General features: G+C 39.2%; 1 protein-coding gene and 1 long non-coding RNA gene across 2 annotated transcripts in view; one reads left to right on the forward strand and one right to left on the reverse strand.

Moving 5' to 3' along the window:
* Window positions 1–231: 231 nt before the first annotated feature.
* Window positions 232–8616, reverse strand: LOC127655391 (uncharacterized). The gene is made up of 3 exons (XR_007972032.1): window positions 8480–8616; window positions 5697–5765; window positions 232–732 (listed from the first exon to the last, which is right to left on the reverse strand). It is a non-coding gene; the product is annotated as an uncharacterized LOC127655391 (long non-coding RNA).
* LOC127655358 (rho GTPase-activating protein 6-like) overlaps window positions 8373–23237 on the forward strand; it is a 44308-nt gene continuing 29443 nt past the window's right edge. Inside the window, exon 1 of the mRNA XM_052143124.1 lies at window positions 8373–9015. Within this exon, the coding sequence (XP_051999084.1) occupies window positions 8572–9015 (444 nt within the window). The 5' untranslated portion in view covers window positions 8373–8571. The remainder of the gene's footprint in view (window positions 9016–23237) is intronic.

The raw sequence follows: 23237 nt of genomic DNA on the forward strand, positions 1-23237 counted from the left end.
TTTACAATTATTATTAATTCATTTATTATTCATTTATTACGCTTTATTTCTTTATTTATTATTTCTTCAATAGCAATTTCTTATTAATTATAAATAATTATATTTAGTGTTGCACAGACATCCGCAGGTAAAATGTGATGTTGCTCATGTTATAATGCATTATGCTGTGAGGTATAACTATGAATAGGTAAGTATTTTAATGTATTACAATTGTTATAACATATTCCAGGTGTATGATAATGATGTTAATAGTGCGTTTATAATGCCTTTTCAACGCATTATAAATGTGGGCTTCATAGAAAGTGGAAGTCCAATTGTCCAAATCTGATGGAGCTGTCCAGTATTTCACTGACATCACCTCTGAACTGAGATCAACAGATGATGCAGCAGTAAAATGCCCATTATGACATCACCTTCACATTGTGGTGTGTTGTTTTCATAATGTGCGTGAGATCACAGAGCATCAACCAAAGTCAGCATCTTCTCCTCAGCGGTTGCTATGGTTTCGGATCCTTTATCAGTCCGTACTCCGCCACATTATTCCCTGTTAATGCTGTGGCACGACCCGAAGAGAGACGCAGCTGTTTCATACAAGAAGCATTTGTGAGTCCCCTCTTAGTGAGAAAATGGAGTATCTTATTACTAATATTGATGTCGTCTCTACTGTCTGCACTTCTCTCATTGGCCAGCAGCAGCACTGGGAATATTGGGTTCAGAGTATCCAGCAATTATCTGAAATGTGGGAGAAAGAAATCAATATGCTCTCAGAAAGCCGGTAAGGTAAAAAGAAGAGAATTAAATGCAGAAAGCCTCTTTCACTAAGTGAACGTTACTGAGACATGCGAGCACAAATCGTCATGATAACACTTTCTATGAAGCCCACATTTATAATGCGTTGTAAAGGCATTATAAACGCACTATTAACATCATTATCATACACCTGTAATAAGTTATAACAATTGTAATACATTAAAATACTTACCTATTCATAGTTATACCTCAGTGCATAATGCATTATAACATGAGCAACATCACATTTTACCTGCGGAAGTTATAATGTTTATATTTGTCTCTAGGCCTTTTTGCAAGCTTTATTCTATATTTTCATTAGCCCCGTGGCCTGTATGTACCTCTTAAATTACACCCCGTTGGGCAAATTACATGGGGCATTTCTTAATGTCTCAAACTTTACATTGTGAATGCGTGTTCCTTTGCATTTTTCACTGTTGAAATGAAAAGAATGGTTCTGCCAATTAATTCTGTTATCTTTTACTCACCTTCATGTTGTTCCAAACCTGTATAACATTGTATGATCATTTTTTACATGAACTATTCCTTTAAAAGGTTCATTTCCTCACCCTCATGCCATCCCAGATGTGTGTGACTTTCTTTCTTCTGCAGAACAAACATGAAGATTTATAAAAGAATATTTCAGCTATGTTGGTCCATACAATGCAAGAGAATGGTGACCAGAACTTTAAAGCTCAAACAAGCACATAAAGGCAGCATAACCTAATCCATATGACTGCAGTGTTTTAATCCATGTCTTCAGAAGTGATATGATAAGTGTGGTTGAGAAACAGATCAATATTTAAATCCTTTTTAACTATAAATCTCCACTTTCACTTTCACATTCTTCTTCTTTTATTTTTGGCGAATCACATTCTTCATGCATATCGCCACCTACAGGGCAGGGAGGAGAATTTATAGTAAAAAAAATGACTTAATAAATAAAGAATAATGATCTGTTTCTCACCCACACCTATCATATCACTTCTGAAGACATGGAGTAAACCACTGGATTGCTTTTATGCTGCCTTTATGTGCTTTTTGGTGCTTCAAAGTTCTGGTCACCATTCACTTACATTGATGGACCTACAGAGCTGAGATATTTTCCTAAAATCTTCATGTGTGTTCTGCAGAAGAAAGAAAGTCAAACACATCTGGGATGGCATGAGGGTGAGTAAATGATGAGATCATTTTCATTTTTGGGTGCACTGTCCCTTTAACAGAATTCAGAAAACACATAATGTTTTCTGAATTATAATAATAATAATAATTATAATAATAATAATAATAATAATGTTTTGGGGATGTCCATAGTCATGGAAACAATGTCACAAATATACATACAAATCTTTATGGTCCTAAAACTTAATTTATTTTAAATAAATACAAATATAATTGTATTATATTAGCTTTTGAGGTAAAATATGATATAAACTGTTTACGCGAGATTCACCCTATAATTCCTGCAGTTCCGTTTGTTGCCTCGAGTGGCGCAATAACTAACACACACTTCACCTTTGATGAAGCATTCAAACACTGTGCAACAGCGCCGACGAGTGTTTACTACTGGAATTGCGTCCTCACGTCACATTACAGTGAGAGAGCACCATTGTACTAACCTTACCAGACACAAATGTTCTTCTTTTCTTTTCCTCATTTCAATTTTATATATATATATATATATATATATATATATATATATATATATATATATATATATATTTATATATTTAAATATATATATATATATATATATATATATATATATATATATATATATATATATATATATATATATATATATATATATTCCTAATTATATACTATTCTTTAATTTTAATTCATTTAAATAAATATATATTTTATATATTATGATTATTTATATATATAAAATAATTATAATATGTAATTATGTGTATATATAATAATATGTATATCTGTATATATAATTATATACTATTCTTTAAATGTAATCAATTTAAATAAATAATTTATACACACACACACACACACACACACACACACACACACACACACACACATATATATATATTAGATTAAATAATTATAATATATAATTATATGTATATATTATAATATATATACACACATATATATATATATATATATATATATATATATATATATATATATATATATATATATATATATATATATACAGGTCCTTCTCAAAAAATTAGCATATTGTGATAAAGGTCATTATTTTCCATAATGTAATGATAAAAATTAAACTTTCATATATTTTAGATTCATTGCACACCAACTGAAATATTTCAGGTCTTTTATTGTTTTAATACTGATGATTTTGGCATACAGCTCATGAAAACCCAAAATTCCTATCTCAAAAAATTAGCATATTTCATCCGACCAATAAAAGAAGTGTTTTTAATACCAAAAAAAGTCAACCTTCAAATAATTATGTTCAGTTATGCACTCAATACTTGGTCGGGAATCCTTTTGCAGAAATGACTGCTTCAATGCGGCATGGCATGGAGGCAATCAGCCTGTGGCACTGCTGAGGTGTTATGGAGGCCCAGGATGCTTCGATAGCGGCCTTAAGCTCATCCAGAGTGTTGGGTCTTGCGTCTCTCAACTTTCTCTTCACAATATCCCACAGATTCTCTATGGGGTTCAGGTCAGGAGAGTTGGCAGGCCAATTGAGCACAGTAATACCATGGTCAGTAAACCATTTACCAGTGGTTTTGGCACTGTGAGCAGGTGCCAGGTCGTGCTGAAAAATGAAATCTTCATGTCCATAAAGCTTTTCAGCAGATGGAAGCATGAAGTGCTCCAAAATCTCCTGATAGCTAGCTGCATTGACCCTGCCCTTGATAAAACACAGTGGACCAACACCAGCAGCTGACATGGCACCCCAGACCATCACTGACTGTGGGTACTTGACACTGGACTTCAGGCATTTTGGCATTTCCTTCTCCCCAGTCTTCCTCCAGACTCTGGCACCTTGATTTCCGAATGACATGCAAAATTTGCTTTCATCCGAAAAAAGTACTTTGGACCACTGAGCAACAGTCCAGTGCTGCTTCTCTGTAGCCCAGGTCAGGCGCTTCTGCTGCTGTTTCTGGTTAAAAAGTGGCTTGACCTGGGGAATGCGGCACCTGTAGCCCATTTCCTGCACACGCCTGTGCACGGTGGCTCTGGATGTTTCTTCTCCAGACTCAGTCCACTGCTTCCGCAGGTCCCCCAAGGTCTGGAATCGGTCCTTCTCCACAATCTTCCTCAGGGTCCGGTCACCTCTTCTCGTTGTGCAGCGTTTTTTGCCACACATTTGCCTTTCCACAGACTTACCACTGAGGTGCCTTGATACAGCACTCTGGGAACAGCCTATTTGTTCAGAAATTTCTTTCTGTGTCTTACCCTCTTGCTTGAGGGTGTCAATGATAGCCTTCTGGACAGCAGTCAGGTCGGCAGTCTTACCCATGATTGCAGTTTTGAGTAATGAAACAGGCTGGGAGTTTTTAAAAGCCTCAGGAATCTTTTGCAGGTGTTTAGAGTTAATTAGTTGATTCAGATGATTAGGTTAATAGCTTGTTTAGAGACCCTTTTCATGATATGCTAATTTTTTGAGATAGGAATTTTGGGTTTTCATGAGCTGTATGCCAAAATCTTCAGTATTAAAACAATAAAAGACCTGAAATATTTCAGTTGGTGTGCAATGAATCTAAAATATATGAAAGTTTAATTTTTATCATTACATTATGGAAAATAATGACCTTTATCACAATATGCTAATTTTTTGAGAAGGACCTGTATATTAATATTCATAATTATATACTATTCTTTAATTTTAATTAATTTAAATAAATAAATATATATTTTATATATTATGATTTATATATATATATATATATATATATATATATATATATATATATATATATATATATATAAAATAATTATAATATTTAATTATGTGTGTATATATAATAATATGTATATATCATTATATACTATTCTTTCAATTTAATTAATTTATTTAATGAAATACTTTATACACACACACACACACACATATATATATTAAATGATTATAATATATAATTATATTTATATATAATAATATGTATATCTGTATATATAATTTTATATACTATTTTTAAATGTAATTAATTTAACTAAATAATTTATATTTATATATATATATATATATATATATATATATATATATATATATATATATATATATAAATAACTATAATATATAATGATGTGTATATATAATAATGTGCATATATGTATATATAATGATATACTATTCTGTAAATGTAATTAATATAATTAATTAATTTAATTAAAAACTTTGGCCAGAATTAATGCATGTTTTGCTGTATGTGGACAGTGCTGAGGAATCTTACCAACAACACACAAAAGTGTCAATGATCACTTTTCTTAAGAGCATAACATTTATTCATTTAGTTTCCTATAGGTTCGTTCTGACCATCAGAAAATATAAGCATGAGACCGCAGCTGAACCTCACATCTGAATATAATCTAGGCCATGTTTGATTTATTTTACAGTGAACACAATAAAGTTGAGATGCGATGTTACATATACAATCTGAAAACAACCTGTTGCTGTAAACAGATATCTGTTCTAAATATAGATATAAGTTATACGGAGACCTCCTGAAATCCTCTCGGCTACACCCTTATATGTTTATGTTCACAGACCTTTAAAGAGCTCTTTGGAGATCTATTTTTCCTGTGTTAAAATGAGATAATAACCATGTCGGGAAGCTCTGGGTGTATCATGTAAACTTTTCTCCCATTAGTCTCTATACATCCTTTTTCTCTATTTTGAGTCCTGCTATGAGCCTTTATGAGTGTACATTGAAACGTGATTTGGGGTGGAAGTGAAGAACTCTGACCTAAACATCCAACTGAACTCTGTTCACATGCAGTCGACATTACACCACAAGTTTTCAACCGGACAGCACCTGTCAAAAGAGAGAGAATTATAGGGACTTTCTGACTGAATCGAGTCTTTTGAATGCATTCACCAAAGAAATTCTGTCCCTGATGCTTTCATTTCTGAAGATGACATCTTATGCCAATAGGTGGGGACAAATGCACATAATGTGAAAGTCACTGAATCATTTATTCAACTGAGTCGCGCTGAACGTCTTTTTAAAAGTGCCTCACCGGAGTGAGTATATGACATGAAGTGATGATTAGTTACGATAACAAGTACTACGGTTGTTGTTCTCCATCTGGATTGCTCATTTTGTTACTTTTATTTATTGCTTTATTTAAAAGATTTAGCACCAGAAAAGAGCGCAGCGGCAATCAGAGTCACCCAGTGGTTGGAAACTGGATATACCAAGAACCGAAGATAATAAACGGATTGATTTTTCAGAGCTCATTAGTGGTGACAGCTATGGAGGATGATCCGTGCCAAAATAATAACAACATAAAAACACACATAGATACATAAATAAATCCACATATTTGTGCATAAATAAAGATATTCAAAATTAAATGTGCGAGGAGATTAACAAATAATTAAATACATAAATGAATGCAAAAAGTGCTAGCGCAAAATTCATTTAACGCCACTCGTTTTTTAATGCCGCTAATGTCTCATGCATTGACTGTCGGGAAACAGATATTGGAGACATTATGCGGATACCTGTGCCGAGCATCATATCAATGTAGCACAGCAGTAGAACATGCACGCAAACTACAGATGGCGCTCAGAACGTTGTAGCATGATTGCAGTGGCGCGGTGCGAGCGCAAAGTGAACGTGTGAGCGCGAGGCGATCGTCTGTGATCCGTGACTGCGTATAACGTGCCAGTAAAGGCAGCCGGTGGAGTTTCTGGTGCCCCCTAGGGAGTTCGTGCCCTATGTAGACTGTGTAATATGTGTATATGGAGCGGCGGTACTGATTACCGGCTAACAGAAACCCTGCTGCTGTCTACAAGGTTCTATCACAGCATCTCTGTTTGATAGAGCACTAGTCACTGCAGACGTTAGAGACATTGTTGCAGGTAATCTCACTGTTTAAACCCACCGGTTACAATTATGACGAGGTCTAAAAGGAGTTTTTGATGTATTTTGCACATCAAAGTTGTCAACTGTAAATGACAGTGCATGAGTGGTGCAAATAGTCACATGACCAGAGCTATTTAATTCCCATGCACTCCTGGAAAGATTATGGATGGTCAAATCTCCATAAATCTCCATAAAAAGAAGCAAATCAATTCTGTCATAATTTCTTACAACTACCATATTTTCTACATAATTTGAATTGAGTTATGCAGTGTTCATTTTCTGTTGTTTCTGTGGTTGGTGGGGTAGGTTTTGTGTGGATGACTGAAAAATACATCTGGATGAAGCATATTTTGTCCACTCATGTTTATAAAGATATTGCGATTAATCGCGGTTAACTGCAAACAGAATTGTGCGATTAATCGCAATTTACTACAGACAAAAAAGTTTGCGATTAATCATGATTACCTGCAAACAGAATTGTGCGATTAATCGCGGTTAACTGCAAACAAAATGATGCAATTAATCATGATTAGCTGCAACCAAAATGATGCGCTTAATCACGATCACATGCCAACAGAATTATGTGATTAGTCGCGGTTAACTGCAAACACAATTATGCGCTTAGCCATGATTACATGCAAACGGAATTATGCGATTAATCACGATTAGCTGCGACCACAATGCTACAATTTATGGCCACCAAAATTATGCACTTAATCACGATTGCATGCAAACAGAATTATGCGATTAATCGCGGTTGACTGCAGCCAAAATGTTACGATTAATCACAATTAATGGCAAACAAAATTATCGATTAATCGTGATTAAATACTTAACTCGTTTGACAGCCCTAAATATAATACAACATCACATGGTTGGGAAATGCAAATATGTGAAAGGAACTATCAGATTGAAAGTTGATTTTTAATTCTGTATTTCTTTAATCATAAATATATTTTTGTATGTATTTCCGTATTTATTTTTCCTTTGTGCAAAATGCGAAAGAGAGGACGTCAATCAAACATCAGTAGGTGGAATTTATGACATCATTGAAATACAGAACAGTATACAGAAATAAACAAATGTGGAACAGATGTCAACTTTCAATTTATCATTTCCTCAACTATTTATGTGTGTTTTATATTGTATTATTTTTGCATTAATTGCTGCATTTATTTATTTGTCTCCTCACACATCTAATTATTTATATATTTATTTATGCATGAATATGCAGATTTGTTTATGTATTTATTTGTGTATTATTTTTGCAAGTTATATATATAGTATATTATATATTATATTCTAATATATTAAACCACATATTGATTATGCTTTTGATCACTAATAAACGTTTACACACTCCAGACCCTTCAGTTGTTTTGAAGCTGGGGCGGAGGGTGGAGAGTAGGCGGCGCAGAGATGGATGTGGGCGGCGCAGAGGATGAGGTGGGCGGAGCAGAGAATGGATGTGGGCGGCGCAGAGGATGAGGTGGGCGGCGCAGAGGATGGAGAGTAGGCGCGCCCTCCTTCCACATCTCGCCAGAGCAGAAGTTGAGAAACTGCGATGACGCGCTGTTCGGTGTGGTTAGTGAAAGCATCGCCCCTGAATCTTCTTACACTCACAGCAGAGATGCATGAGAAAATATAACTTATTTCACCTGTTTTTTTTATCTAATTTTGCCATTTTCAGAGTCAGCCAGTCACGGTTCCTTCTCATGGAGTTTGTTCTGGGCGTCGGTTTGTGTTTCATATGATGTCCGCACACGGATTATTGAACAGCGTGTTTTCATGCTCTTCAACGGGCTCTAAATCTATCACAAAGAGCAGAGTGCGTCAGACTCGGAGCTTGGATTCTGCATTGGTGAGCAACTGCGGTGCGCCTGGAGAACCCAGCGGCCAGCGGCCCGCGTTTTGGAGTTGCACCTCGACAGGTGGATTTATGAACAACCAAACATCTTCTGAACTTCTCGCTGCTGCTTCCAGACTGGATCCGGATCTCTCTTCGTCGAGTTTATGGTCTTCTTCAGACGCGTCGTCGCTCTCCGGTGTTCACTGTGATTACATAAGTAGCAAACGGAGCGCGTCTCGGGATTTATCGCTCACCGGTTCCAGCAACATCTTCTCACCGAGGAAGTGGCTTCAAAGAAAGGCGCCGCAGTCGGGCAACCTCTCCCTGAACATCTGTAAATCGGAGGTTAGTTAGAATAAATTAAGCCACTGATCAATTTCTGCCTGATCTCAACTTTAAACATGATTCTCGTTGGTGAAATCGAATTTAGTCGGTTCGGTTTAAAAATCAAAATCATCGGTTAATTTAGATGTTACTCCTGCTGAAAACTGGCAATCGTGCATGTGTTTGGAGGTGCTGTGAGGAGTTTTCTTCTGGTTAGTCTGGGAGATGAGCTATAAGGGGTCAACTCCAGATCTATTAAATGATTCAAAAGCAGGGGCGTAGATTCCGAGGGCGATGGGGGTGAGTAACCCCCCCAATAATCCAGACACCCAGTACAACCTCCCCATTATTTATACCATCGTCAATGGAAACATGTAAGTGCTTCACACTGCAACCACCCCAACGTTCAAGCCAAACATACGCCCTTGTTCAAAAGTAGATAAATATGAAATTCTCATAAAACCACCGCTTGAGTCTCGAGTCCAGGGCGTGCTGAGTGACTCCAGTCAGGTCTCCTAAGCAACCAAATTGGCCCGGTTGCTAGGGAGAGTAGGGTCACGTGGGGTAACCTCCTCGTGGTCACTATAATGTGGTTCTCGCTCTCGGTGGGGCGCGTGGTGAGTTGTGCACGGATGCTGCGGAGAATAGCTATATTGCACTATGTCTCTGCGGTAACGCGCACAACAAGTCACGTGATATGGTGCGCGGATTGACGGTCTCAGACGCGGAGGCAACTGAGATTCGTCCTCCGCCACCCGGATTGAGGCGAGTCACTACACCACCACGAGTACTTTGAGCACATTGGGAATTGGGCGTTCCAAATTGGGGAATTAAGAAAAAATTCACATAAAACATTTATTTGAAAATACCTCTACTATGATTAACAATCCAATAACATGTATGTACATAATAAATACATTGTATCAAATGGTTAAGTACATAGTAGTTAAAGCCACCTAATATAAAGTGGGTCCAAAATGTAATATTAAAAAAAATATTACATTTTTTGGAGGCTTTGTGCAGCTAACTATTCCTAACATAACACCTAAGGGAACCCGTCTGGATTATTTTGTGTACAACCATGAACTACACAGACTCTTTGACCGCTGTCCTGTATCTCGCCACGTTTGAAAGACGCGGCGTTAAGTTACAACTCTGAAAGGGAGAAGCCTCTCGTGGAAGTGTTCTTTCGGCCATCTCCGTTATTTTTAATGGTTGGTGTATGTAAACATATGACGTCTTTGACGATGGACTTCTTTGGTGTGTTTGGTGATGCGCACCTCAGTGTGCCTTCAGTATGTGTGTGCGTCATTTCACCGCGCTTTGGACTATGATGTGTTCGTTTCTTTCGGCTCATGTCAGCTTTGATTGTTTGTGAAGCGTCGTAAAATGATTCCAGCTTTGCAAAGGAGCTGGTACTGAAGGATGGGGCAGTTAAAAACACTACTGGACCCGATCACAACCAAACAGTTTAATATATTTAGATGAAATGTGTTGGATGTACTCCGGGTAGGTAAGGAGGTATTGCCCCAAGTGAAGGAGTTCAAGTACCTCGGGGTCATGTTCACGAGTGAGGGGACAATGGAGCGGGAGGTTGGCCGGAGAATCGGGGCAGCGGGGGCGGTATTGCACTCGCTCTATCGCACCATTTTCACGAAAAGAGAGCTGAGCCGGAAGGCAAAGCTCTCGATCTACCGGTCAATTTTCGTTCCTACCCTCACCTATGGTCATGAAGGCTGGGTCATGACTGAAAGAACTAGGTCACGAGTACAAGCGGCCGAAATGGGCTTAATCAGAAGGGTGGCGGGCTTCTCCCTTAGAGATAGGGTGAGGAGCTCAGTCATCCGTGAGGAGCTCGGAGTAGAGCCGCTGCTCCTTTGCGTCAAAAGGAGTCAGTTGAGGTGGTTTGGGCATCTGGTAAGGATGCACCCTGGCCGCCTCCCTAGGGAGGTGTTTCAGGCACGTCCAGCTGGGAGGAGGCCTTGGGGAAGACCCAGGATTAGGTGGAGAGATTACATCTCCACACTGGCCTGGGAACGTCTCGGGGTCCCCCAGTCAGAGCTGGTTAATGTGGCTCGGGATAGGGAAGTTTGGGGCCCCCTGCTGGGGGGACTTCAGATAAGCGTTTGAAGATGGATGGATGGTGTTGGATGTACATTATATGTATACCCTGAAATTGAGTTTTATAATGTTGTGGAGCTTGTTGATTCTCTTCCGATTGAATTTGATGAGATGCACTATGTCAGCCAATCACAACAGTGGACGTTTACGTTGGAAGTTTTAGGTCAAAACCGAGCGTTTCAGACAGAGGGCCAAAAACAGGCTGGAAAGTGATCATATATTACAAAATTGTGACTTTTTGGTGCAAAAAAAAACATTGGACCTCAGGGAAGATAGTAAAATGATAAAAATAGCACTTCATGACCCCGTTAAACCAGTTCTGAAGACCAACAAACCATTTTAGGCTGGTTTAATATCTTTATTTTTCTCAGCAGGTACATGAAACGTATTTTTAGTGTGTATTGTAGAGTTCAGAGTAGAACTATTGCCATTGGTGACATGGACAAGATATTTCAAACGGCTTCAGTTGTTTTCAAATGTTTCAGTTGTGATGCAGATTGACACTTTCTGGTTCTTCTAAGTCACAGACAGAAACATCAATGCCAACATGTTATGGGTGGAATTACTTCACATAGAGCTACACAATTCGTTTCTTCAGTATATGATAATGCAAACCTATGATTTCGATCATGTGCAATTGAGTGTATGTAAGCATGCAAAAGTCAATGCTGAAGTGAAACATACTTTCTACTAAGCGGAACGTGAACCCGTGACTCCTGGACGTTGCGTAACACCAACTTATCAAATCAGAACTGGCGATTTCAGCCTTGCTATCTTTGTGGGAAATATGCATCAGACGGCTAGCCAATAGACTGTGCATGTTTGAATAATATTAGACTTACAACAAACCACTGACCAAGATAACAAGGCTTTCACCACAGCTTAAAACCTTAAAAGACTGAATGAAAAATATGGGGTAAAGCTGACACATTGAACGACATAATCCAACATGCAGCCCAATACATACTAAAGTAAAGCCTTGTTAGCGGCACACCTGCAGTCCATTCACTGATCTGATGCATAGTGCACACAATATCAAGAGCTGGATGAAATGACCGGGTCCGATCTGATTGACACTCGCTAAGGGTGTTTAAATATGTATAAAAATAGATTCTTTACAAGTCGGGTTCTTTTGTTTACAATTAGAGACTAAAAATTAGCATTTGAGAGACTCAAGCGGACATTGTGAAGTGGACCCTCTTGTGATGCGTTCTCAAGATGTGACACAGTGTTTCAGGACGAATTAATGTAGCATTAATCTTACACATTTAATGTAATACATCTTGACAAAGGAGTTTGTAACAAAAGTACATATTCAAGGAATAGTCCATCCCAAAATGAAAATGTGTCATCGTTTATGTTGCGCAACAGTTTGGTTCTAAAAGTGAAAATATCCTTCATTTTCTCCATTGGCGAATTGATTTTTAATGATGAATTATAAACCTTTAAAAACAGACCCAACATGAGCTCCAAGGTTGTTAATAGGGATGCACCGTTAGCACTTTTGTTCTTCCGATCCGATTCCGCTATCAGAAATCTCAGTATCGGCCGATACCGATCCCGATCCGATACCAGTGTTGTTTTTTGCATAATCAGTTTAGAATATCTTTACAATATTGTGGATAATTGGGAGTCTCTTTAATATGTAAAGACTGTACTGGAGTGGTGGTGGTGGTGTAGTGGTCTAAACCACATAACTGGTAAATTTGTAATCAGAAGGTTGCTGGTTCGATCCCCACAGCCACCACCATTGTGTCCTTGAGTAAGGCACTTAACTCGAGGTTGCTCCGGGGGGGGATTGTCCCTGTAATAAGTGCACGTTAAGTTGCTTTGGATTAAAGCGTCTGCCAAATGCATAAATGTTAATGTAAAGAAACACAAACTCTAACTACACATTATTTCACTATAAATGTATCACTTATTAAGAAACACTTTATCATGAACTATTATACTGGATAATACAGCAGCAACATTAACAGTATTTCCAGTCTTCAAGTCTTCAGTAGAAAATAAACCAGTGTTTTATTTATTTTTTGTACTTGTATCTGGATCTCTTTTCATTCACAGTTATTTTTTTTTAGAACCGATCCAACTTAAATATTATTAACATTTGTAAACAAATACTAATGATGACAATAATAATAATATATTATAATAGTAATAGTTCTCAATCGTGCGACTTTAACTTTTAAACCCTCACGCTTTTATTTTGACATTCTGAAGTCTGCAGGACGTCCTGTATGTGTCTGTTTGTGGGCTAGTTCACTGTAGTTTAATTCACTTCTTATTCAAATTCTGGTCAAATGCTCCTCCGGTGCCGTTCTAAATGCATATTATAAGTGCACTGAACTATTGAGCATCTACATCTGAGCTGTTGTTCGTGAGCAGCGCTCAAATATTGCGCGAGTGTGTGTAAACAGAGCAGCGGTATTCACTGACGTGCTGGACCTGCACGTGCATTTGATATATTTACTTATTAAACAGCCTTTTTGTGATTCTCAGAGCGATCGCACGTCTTCAAGTGTCTTTGAATAAAATGCACGAGTCATATGAACTACTTTAATGGTGTATTTATGTAAAATTTTGAGCTTGACTAACACACAGTATCGGATTTGGATCGGGCTCGATCTGTCTAAAAAATATTTTTTTTGTTAATCAATGGTATCCACATTATTTCAACTTCATTTAGTAAAAAGCGTGTTAAATAGAGTAATTTCTGATAGAGAACTACACTTCCCATGATCCCGAGGGGGGAAATCCACCAATCAGAGAATCGCTGCAAACAAAGTGGGCCAAAAGAGCTCCGCCCGCTCTCAAACTACTTGTGTATATGTCTGAATATTTTACAGTAAAATCGAAATATATTGTTTTCTATACCTAGAATAAACTTACAAATACTAGTTGAATATTTTTCCATGTTTTTTATTTGATGACATCATTCGCAATGCTTGATGGGATTGTAGTTCATTCCCTCGTGAAAGACACGAGTCTTGTACTGTTTTTGCTTTGAAACATTATTTACTGATTTATATCCAGTGAAACATAAAAGTGATCAAATTAAGGGAGGTACTTTTTGGATTGGACTGTGAAAAGTGGGTGTTACAAACCTAAAAAAATATTAGGGTCAATAACGTATTTCACTTTAGATATTTCATAAATGTTTACCAAATGCTTGTACTAGAAATCGGAGATAAACTGTTAAAGTAAAGACTACAGAGAACTGGCGAGAAACATGAGAAAACCCTACGAACACTCTGAAGTGCTGTTGTACTGAGTGGACCGTCTCTAGTGGGAAGAAATATTTGCACGGTTAGCACTGCCAAAGATCAGGTCATGCTGCTCTGTTGTAAGGAAGCTTACGCAGACTTCATGTAAACCAGATGTGACTTTACTCAAGAGCTATACTCCACTCATATAACGTTCCTCTTAGGCACAGTAAACAAATGATTGCAGGCAAGCTCATGAGAACTCTGTTTGAGGGAGTCATTTAACTTAAGCATTTAAGCATTAAAAAAACGAGAATTCAGTGATAAAAGAAAAAAGGCTCATTAAACGGCTTGAGGTGATTGTTCAGTTGTGTCAACTCTGACCGTAGATGCCTTGATAAGGGCCGTGAGTTGTTTACAGAAGATCCAGCTGTTGGTACAACGCAGATGGAGCAAAAGTTGTGTTCACACAGACAGAAAAAAGAAAGTTGTTTGGCCTATCCAACTCAAATCCGTGGAGGTTTTCGTAGTCTGAACAGAACAAACAAGCTTGATACAAACCACATTCGTAGGTGTTTTTTTTGCGTCTCGGTCTGAACATTCAGATTGGATTTCATGTGTTTTGTTTGGTCATTTGTTGTGTGCCATGGGTTGTTACATTAGGTTTTAGGAAGAGAACACATACACTGCATTCCAGAAATTGTGCTCACGCTGTAGGAGCGTTACGAACAGAAATGTCAATAAAAATAACTTTAAAAGTGAGTTCAGAATGACCGTTATATTGCTCCTTTATTGGAAGGTAAAGACTTTGAAGCCAAGATCGATCTTGCGCAACCCTCTAGACGAAATATATATTTGGCCTGTAATTGTGTAGTATATTGGTGACGTGTTCAGCAAATGTTGTTCCACGTGTCCAAAGATGAGATCCATGCGAATAATGTCTCGTTTAATAACCTCTCTGTTCTCTACAGTCAGTTGTTGATTAAAAACGACATAAAAGTAACATTTAATTCGAATCATACATAGGACAGATGAGATAAAGCTGTTCGTTAACATGCGCTCATTTACAGACGCTGTTTACAGAAATGCCGTCTTTCTTAAAGAGACAGTACCGGTTTTTTAACACATGTTCACCAAATCAATGTTAAACAATAAACGTAACAAAAAATAATATATGCAATAGATTATCATATTTATCGAAATTTTTAAAAGCTAAAATGTGACCAAAATGATAAAAAAGTAATAAAATATATTTAGTAAAATTAATATTTTCGTAAATGTACCGTTAGAAGGTCCCCTGTATGATAAACAGCATTAGCTTGCGGATAATTAATTTCATTTATAAGTAAAAGGGACATTATCACTGAAATATTCCCATGTGAATCGATACCGAATTGGAATCGAAATCGAATTGAGAGCCATCTCCCCAGCTACCTCAATGTGATAAAATATTGAACGTTTCATGTGAATTTTGAGTGCTTTAATGCTGTACGTTTTCTTGCCCGCTAAAATACAGTGAAACAGGCATCTTGAGACTTGCTGAAATTTTTATTTTGGCCAAAATATTTCACGTCCCAGCTAAAACGGGACAGTTGTCAACCCTACCAGCAACAAACATTGCATTTGTCATATTTTAAATTGTTTTACTTCGTTGACTATATCAAGAAACTGCCCTCAGAATATAATATAATCAATGACAAATATAATCAAAACATCCATTGCTAAACTCTCACACTTGGTGAACCTACGCAAGTTTGCACCGTTACTATGACAGCTAATCTGGACGTGCTAGCAAAAGCTAATTCTAAGCAAAAAATATTTTTGCAAGAGCAAATGGCCGTAGGTGGGTGTGTTCACACTTACTGTGGGTATATTGTATGTTTGTTTTTTTAATTATTATTTGTATTTTTATTTTATCCCCTTTGCTCCCAATTTGCGTGCCCAAATCCTACTAATTAGTAGGTCCTCGTGGTGGCGCGGTTACTCACCTCAATCCAGGGGGTGGCGGACAAGTGTCAGTTGCCTCCGCTTCTGAAACTGTCAATCCGCACATCTGATCACGTGACTCGTTGTGCATGACACCGCGGAGACTCACAGCATGTGGAGGCACACAACCACACACAACTCACCACACGCCCCATTGAGAGAACCACTAATCACCACCACGAGGAGGTTACCCCATGTGACTCTACCCTCCCTAGCAACCGGGCCAATTTGGTTGCTAAGGAGACCTGTCTGGAGTCACTCAGGATTTGAAATCACGACTCCTGGGGTGATAGTCAACGTCAATACTCATGGAGCTACCCAGGCCCCCCGAGTGTATTGTATGTCAATTAATTGGCTCAAAGTGCAGTTAGCTATTTTTCTGAGAAATAGGTCCTTGCGTTGAGACATTTCAAAAGCAGGTCTGTTTTCAATGCAAAGTCTAAACTCAGTTCCTGCATTTGCAGATTGGAGATTCCACCAGCAGGTGGTAATAGTGTTCAAAACTCTGAAAATGATGTCCATGACGATCACTGTTATAGGTTATAGGGATGCACAATTATTAATTGTTTTGGGCGATACCGTTTTAACAAATCTATGGGACGATAATGATACCAAAACCGATTTTTTGCATCAGATCTACAAGAGCTTTTTCACTGTTCTAACAATAATTAATTTTCATTGAACGTTGGATCTGTTGAACACTTGACAAGCCACAATTTTAAAGAGAGCCACAATAAAAGATGAATTCAAGATAATAACTAAATGTGATAATTTTTTGTACTTTGTTTTTGTAGTTTAAATGTTTAGTAGTCGCACAAAGCCATATTGCGATTTCAATCTTAATTCAATCAATCATGCAGCATTAATGGATATCACACTGATATCTCACAAGTCAATGTCGTTTTAGAAGGTTTCCCTCATCATTTAGCCTAAGAGCCACTTTCACAACTGTCATGTCCGTTTATGGCGTTTGTTTCCACACTAACGTGTTTTCAGGTTTATTACAGATATGCAGATGGTTTTAATTTGGTCAATAATTGGCTGATAAACATCGGCAGCCGGTGCATCGGTAAACATCGCTGCATACATATTTATGAGTTTTGTGTTAAACTTTCTAGAGGTTTCTATTATTATTATGTTTATATTTCAAGTTCTATTTATGATCTAATTTGTATTGGTATTTTTCCACCTGTTGTCTTAGGTGATTTTTAAGTCCACAAAAGGAGTCTGTCATGTGTGTGTTTGTGTCTTTTGATGTAGTTCTTTATTAAACTATTATTTATATCGTCAAGCCGGTTCTCACCTCCTCCTTTCCCTTATATCCCTTTACACTGGTGCCGAAATCCAGGAAGGAGGAGGTACGCCGTAGTAGAGTTCTCGCAAATACCATCCTCCCCAACGGAGCAGGGGATGGAGGAGCCCGGCCGCCTCGAAGCTGAGGAACGGCCACCGACTGCGAGGGGAGAAGGGGCTCCTAACCAACTGCCTGGAGCGGTCAGGGCCGCTGCCAGGGTTGGAGGAGTCCCTTACCAGCCGCTGAAATGCGTCGGGGTCTGAGACCACCGGCCGCAAGTGGGGAGCGGCTCGCTGCCAACCGCCTGGAGTGGGAGAACCGCTTCCAGGGGCGGGGGAGACCCCTTCTGTTCCCTGAGAACGTGGCGGGGCATTCCGTCCACCAGGGGCTGGAGGACTGCCTCCAAACCACCTGGGGAGGCACAGCTGTCATCCACTAGAGGGTGGAGGTGTGGCCGAGGACCAAACTACGGCGTATAGGAGAACTGGAGAGTAAGTGTTGTTTTTTTATCTTTCTCTCCTCTCTCTCTCTCTCACTGCCGCTCTGCGTTGGCCTTTTCCCTCTCTTTTAAATTTTGTGTTTTTTGGGGGGGAACTACACTGTTACAGGAAGTACCCCCTATTTTAATTATTTCTGTTCCCCTCCCCCTGTCCTCTCCCAGATTCAGGAAGGCGGGGATGACCTGCCGGCAGACAGGGCTTAGGGCACGCCCTTCCCCAGGGAAAGAGGGGGGGAGGGGTGTACGTCATGCCGGGGGCCCCCTGGCCTGAGAGAACGAGGGAGGAATGTGACAGGGCGGAGGGCGGGGTCGGGTGGTGATTCTGCACACCCGGTCCCTTATCAGGCTAATTAATTGATTTGTTTGCTGTCCTTTTCTGCATATTGCGGCGCAGTCTTGTGGTCCGTTCTGCATAACGCGCAGGCTCATTTTAGCTTAGCGCGGCCCATTCGGCCCGCTCGGTTCTCCCGATGGCCAGTCCACCCCTGATCAGTCCCAAAGTGTGTCGGCCCACCAGAAAAATGCTGGAATGCCATATTACCAGTCCAGCCCTGGCCAAAACATCGGAAAAACATGTGTTTTCAAACGAAAACGGTTTCTCTTGTGCTTTGATGAAGTGTGTATTTCTGTAGAGCAAAAAGCCCAACCGTACCCAGATTGAAATATACTCTCTCCTGCACTGTTTTGGTTTTCAGGCCCCCAGATGAGCTGTTGAAGATTTGTTTACTTTCAGAATTGCTGGTCTGTTATTTTTTGCCCTCAAGCGTTTAAGTAAATTGTTCCATGTGGGCCACAGACATCCGGGTCTCTACTGAATCTTTCAGCTCTCGTTTTAGTCTTTATGCTGGAATTCTGAATTCAGTGATGGCTTTAGGCGTGGGCGACATGGGGGGGTGGCACGAGGTGGCGGGGTGGCACAAGGCAATCTCCTTAGTTGTTTTCTTTTCTTGATGCAGGCTAATAATTGCCCTTTCTGAAACACAGTAACATCTTTTCCACGACCATGAGATAACTCTTCTGATATGGTTGTTTAAGAAATGAGAAGCTACACGCTGCATCAGTTAGGGTTAAAAGAATTGATGCCAGCTGAAACATATTGAACACTGCAATAATAATCCAGTCATAGGTTCTTAAGGATCTGCTTATTCAGGGAGTCTGCGTAGCTCAGCGAGTATTGAGTCGTGAGTTTGAATCCAGGGCGTGCTGAGTGACTCCAGCCAGGTCTCCTTAGCAACCAAATTGGCCCGGTTGCTAGGGAGGGTAGAGTCACATGGGGTAACCTCCTCGTGGTCGCTATAATGTGGTTCTCGCTCTCGGTGGGGCGTGTGGTGAGTTGTGCGTGGATGCCGCGGAGAATAGCGTGAAGCCTCCACACATGCTACGTCTCCACCGTAACGTGCTCAACAACACACGTGATAAGTTGCGCTGACTGACGGTCTCAGACTTGGAGGCAGCTGAGATTCGTCCTCCGACACCTGAGTCACTACGCCACCACGAGGACTTCCAAATTGGGGAGAAAAGGGGAGAACCCCCCACCCCCTTAAAAAAAAAGGATCTGCTTATCCAAATCCAAATGGTAACTTTTTTTGCGGCTGTTTCAGAAAAATAGGGTGTTTTGTAGTTTTATTAGTGTAACGTAATTTAGATGGAAAGGAGGAGGCGAGAACCGACTTGACAATATAAATAATATTTTAATTATAAACTTAAACAAAAGACACAAACACACACATGACGGACACGTCCATAAACGCTCTCTCTCTCTCTCGTCGCACCACCGTCTGCCACCGGCCTTTATCCCTCTCGGAGGCTTGATTAGCCTGATAAGGGACCGGGTGTGTATAATCACAACCCGGCCCCGCCCTCCTCCCTGTCACAATTAGTGTATATTAAGTAGAGGTCGAGCGAGAGTGGATTTTGCAGATACAGATAACCGATAACTAAGGTGATGGAAAAGGCCGATAACCGATTAATCAGCCAATAGTTTTTAAAATCGATTTATAGTATGTTTCAACATTTTCTTAGTCGGCACAGACATAGAGGCCAGACTACAACCTGAATAAAACCCCAGATTTAGTTGATTTTTCAACCAAAATTCCAATAAAAATAAAAACGTGTACACAATGTGGGACTTTAACACTAAACAAGCCTGAACACACAAGGGACTCTTATTATGAAATGACGGAGACTTGGCTCAGTTACAATGCTCTATTTTTAATATTCACCAAATTAATCATTATATGGCCAATATATTATTAATATTTTTCACAATATATGAAGTTGGAGACACGATGTATGTGCTGATGAGGGACGTTTCCATATAGTACAAAAACATTTCTTTGCATGCCCTCGCTTCATTTAAAAAACAGAGGAACACGGAGGAATAAAAAACTATCGGCAACTATCGGCATACATTTTAGTTTCATAAAGCAAACAAGTCACCAAAGTGAGGAACACCTTATATCAAGGAGTGCATCATTATTGGGCAGCTTCAGTACCTCTGGTAAAATGGGCCAAAAAAGAGATTTAACTGACACTGAAAAGTCAAATATTGTAAAATAACTTTCAGACGGATGCAACACTCTTGAAACAGTTAATCTATGTGACCATCGGACAATCAAACGTTTCGTTGCGAATAGTCAACTGGGGCGCAAAAAAAACACAGAGAAGAAAAGGCACAAATTAACTGCAAAAGACTTGAGAAGAATTAAACATGAAGCTACCAGGAACCCATTATCCTCCAATGCCACCATATTCCAGAACCGCAACCTACCTGGAGTGCCCAGAAGTACAAGGTGCCAACAGCTCCGAGACGTGGGCACGGTCAAGAAGCCTGAAACACCCACCACTGAATATATTCACAAGCTGAAGCGTCAAGACATTTTCAAAGGTTTTATGGATGGATGAAATGAGAGTGACTCTTGAGGACCAGATGGACGGGCCCGTGGCTGGATCACTAATGGGCACAGGGCACCACTTCGAGTCAGGTGGCGGAGGGGTACTGGAATGGGCTGCTATCATTAAGGATGAGGTAGTTGGACCTTTTCGAGTTGAAGATTGACTGAAACTCTCAAACCTACTGCCAGAAGGTTGTGATCTTTATGCAGGATGATGCTCCATCACATGCATCCAAGTTCTCCACTGCTTGGCTAGCCAGCAAGTGCCTCAAAGTCAAGTAAAGTCAAGTCAAGTGGTTTTTATTGTCGTTTCAACCATATACAGTTAGTACAGTACACAGCAAAACGAGACAACGTTCCTCCAGGACCATGGTGCTACATAAAAACAACAAAGGACCAACATAGGACCACATGAGACAACACAACGAAATAAAATACCTATATAAACTACCTATATATACCTATATAAAGTGCACGTGCAAACATGTGCAAAGTACGGGACAGTACAACAAATTTCTGACAATGAACAGGACAATAGACAGTGCAGCGCCGACCAGTACTCAGTAGTGCAAAAAGATGACAGTTTCTAAAAATGTAAACATAACATACTATGAGATAATGTTCTATGCACATAGCAGTTATTGAGGTAGCAGACAGTTATAAGTGACAGTAATTAAAGTGCAACTCAGGACGTGTGTGTGTGTGTGTGTGTGTGTGTGTGTGTGTGTGTGTGTGTGTGTGTGTGTGTGTGTGTGTGTGTGTGTCAAACCAGTCTCTGAGTATTGAGGAGTCTGATGGCTTGGGGGAAGAAGCTGTTACACAGTCTGGCCGTGAGGGCCCGAATGCTTCAGTACCTCTTGCCAGACGGCAGGAGGGTAAAGAGTTTGTGTGAGAGGTGTGTGGGGTCCCTCCTCCCTCCTGGGTTTCGGCACCAGTGTAAGTCAAGAACCGGCTTAACAATATAAATCATATCTAATTAAATAAAAAGACACACACAAACACACACAGGGCAGCTGCCCGTAATTCTCTCTCTCTCGAACTGTCGTCACCAGCCGCCTTTATCCCTCGCGTGCCCAATCAGGCTGATTGAGGACCGGTGTGAGTCCGACCCCGCCCTCCTCCACGCTACAGCATATATATATATATATATATATATATATATATATATATATATTTATATTATGTCAAATGGCACATTTTGTTCAGGTCAAATGGAGTAACCCAGAGATAAGTAAAAATACATTTAAACATTCCCAATATTAGTCGTGTAAAATATATTTTCTGCCTTAAAATGTCTTTGAAAACTCATATATTTATATTTTAATTTATGAAAAAAAATTCATTTATTTAGGGTGCATTGACATTAAGTCATTAAATCATTATTATTATTATTATGATTATTTATTTATGTTTTTTTTGGTAGAAAATTTCATAAATGTATTTGATAAAACTGTGAAACCACCATAGACACAAAGATTATATTTCTATAAACTCATTTTTATCACCTTCACTACTTCTTGTTAGTAACGTATATAGTAGTTCTCGATGGTGTGGATTGAAGACCGCTTGCATTTCTCATGCAACACATTTGTTTATTTAGTTGTGTTTGCAAAATCAAGCGTCACTATTACTATTATCATACTCTCAATCCCTATCTGTATTAAATGCAGCGTGTGACTCGTCATGCATCATTTGTGCTACAGACATGAATGATGCGTCAAATCACGTGGCTTTCCTAAACAAGCATGCTTACAATTTCTGCTTGGTGGACTTTAAATAGGGTGAAAAGACTTCTTTAGACCGAACTTGATGTATCATTTGAATCCATTGTTTACACATGCAACAATGCTGTACGGGCCTCAAAAGAGACGTGACATTTTCCCACACTATTGGCCTTCATATAGAAGAGGCAAGAGTTAAAAACCTGCCATTGTCATGGCACCGTGACTTTCATGTGTTGTTCTTCAGTGAACATGGGAAAAGACTTACGTCATGTGTTGAAGGGTGTGTCCTGTCTGAATCAGTGACTAATGCAGGGATGTTGAAGTCAACATCTTACAGTACACCCAGAATGTGGAGCTTCCTGTTTCTTTGTGTCACTCATGAGTGTGACTCCGGGAACAAGATGAAGTGATATTTAAACTGTTATATCATCACAGCTATTGAATGGGATTGTCCAGGAGATTTATAATCAGTTGCATTCTTAGTGGTGTTTGGTTAAAGAGTGTCTAATCCATACAGGA

Source organism: Xyrauchen texanus, chromosome 14, assembly GCF_025860055.1.
Source record: "Xyrauchen texanus isolate HMW12.3.18 chromosome 14, RBS_HiC_50CHRs, whole genome shotgun sequence".
In the NCBI taxonomy this organism is placed as follows: Eukaryota; Metazoa; Chordata; class Actinopteri; order Cypriniformes; family Catostomidae; genus Xyrauchen; species Xyrauchen texanus.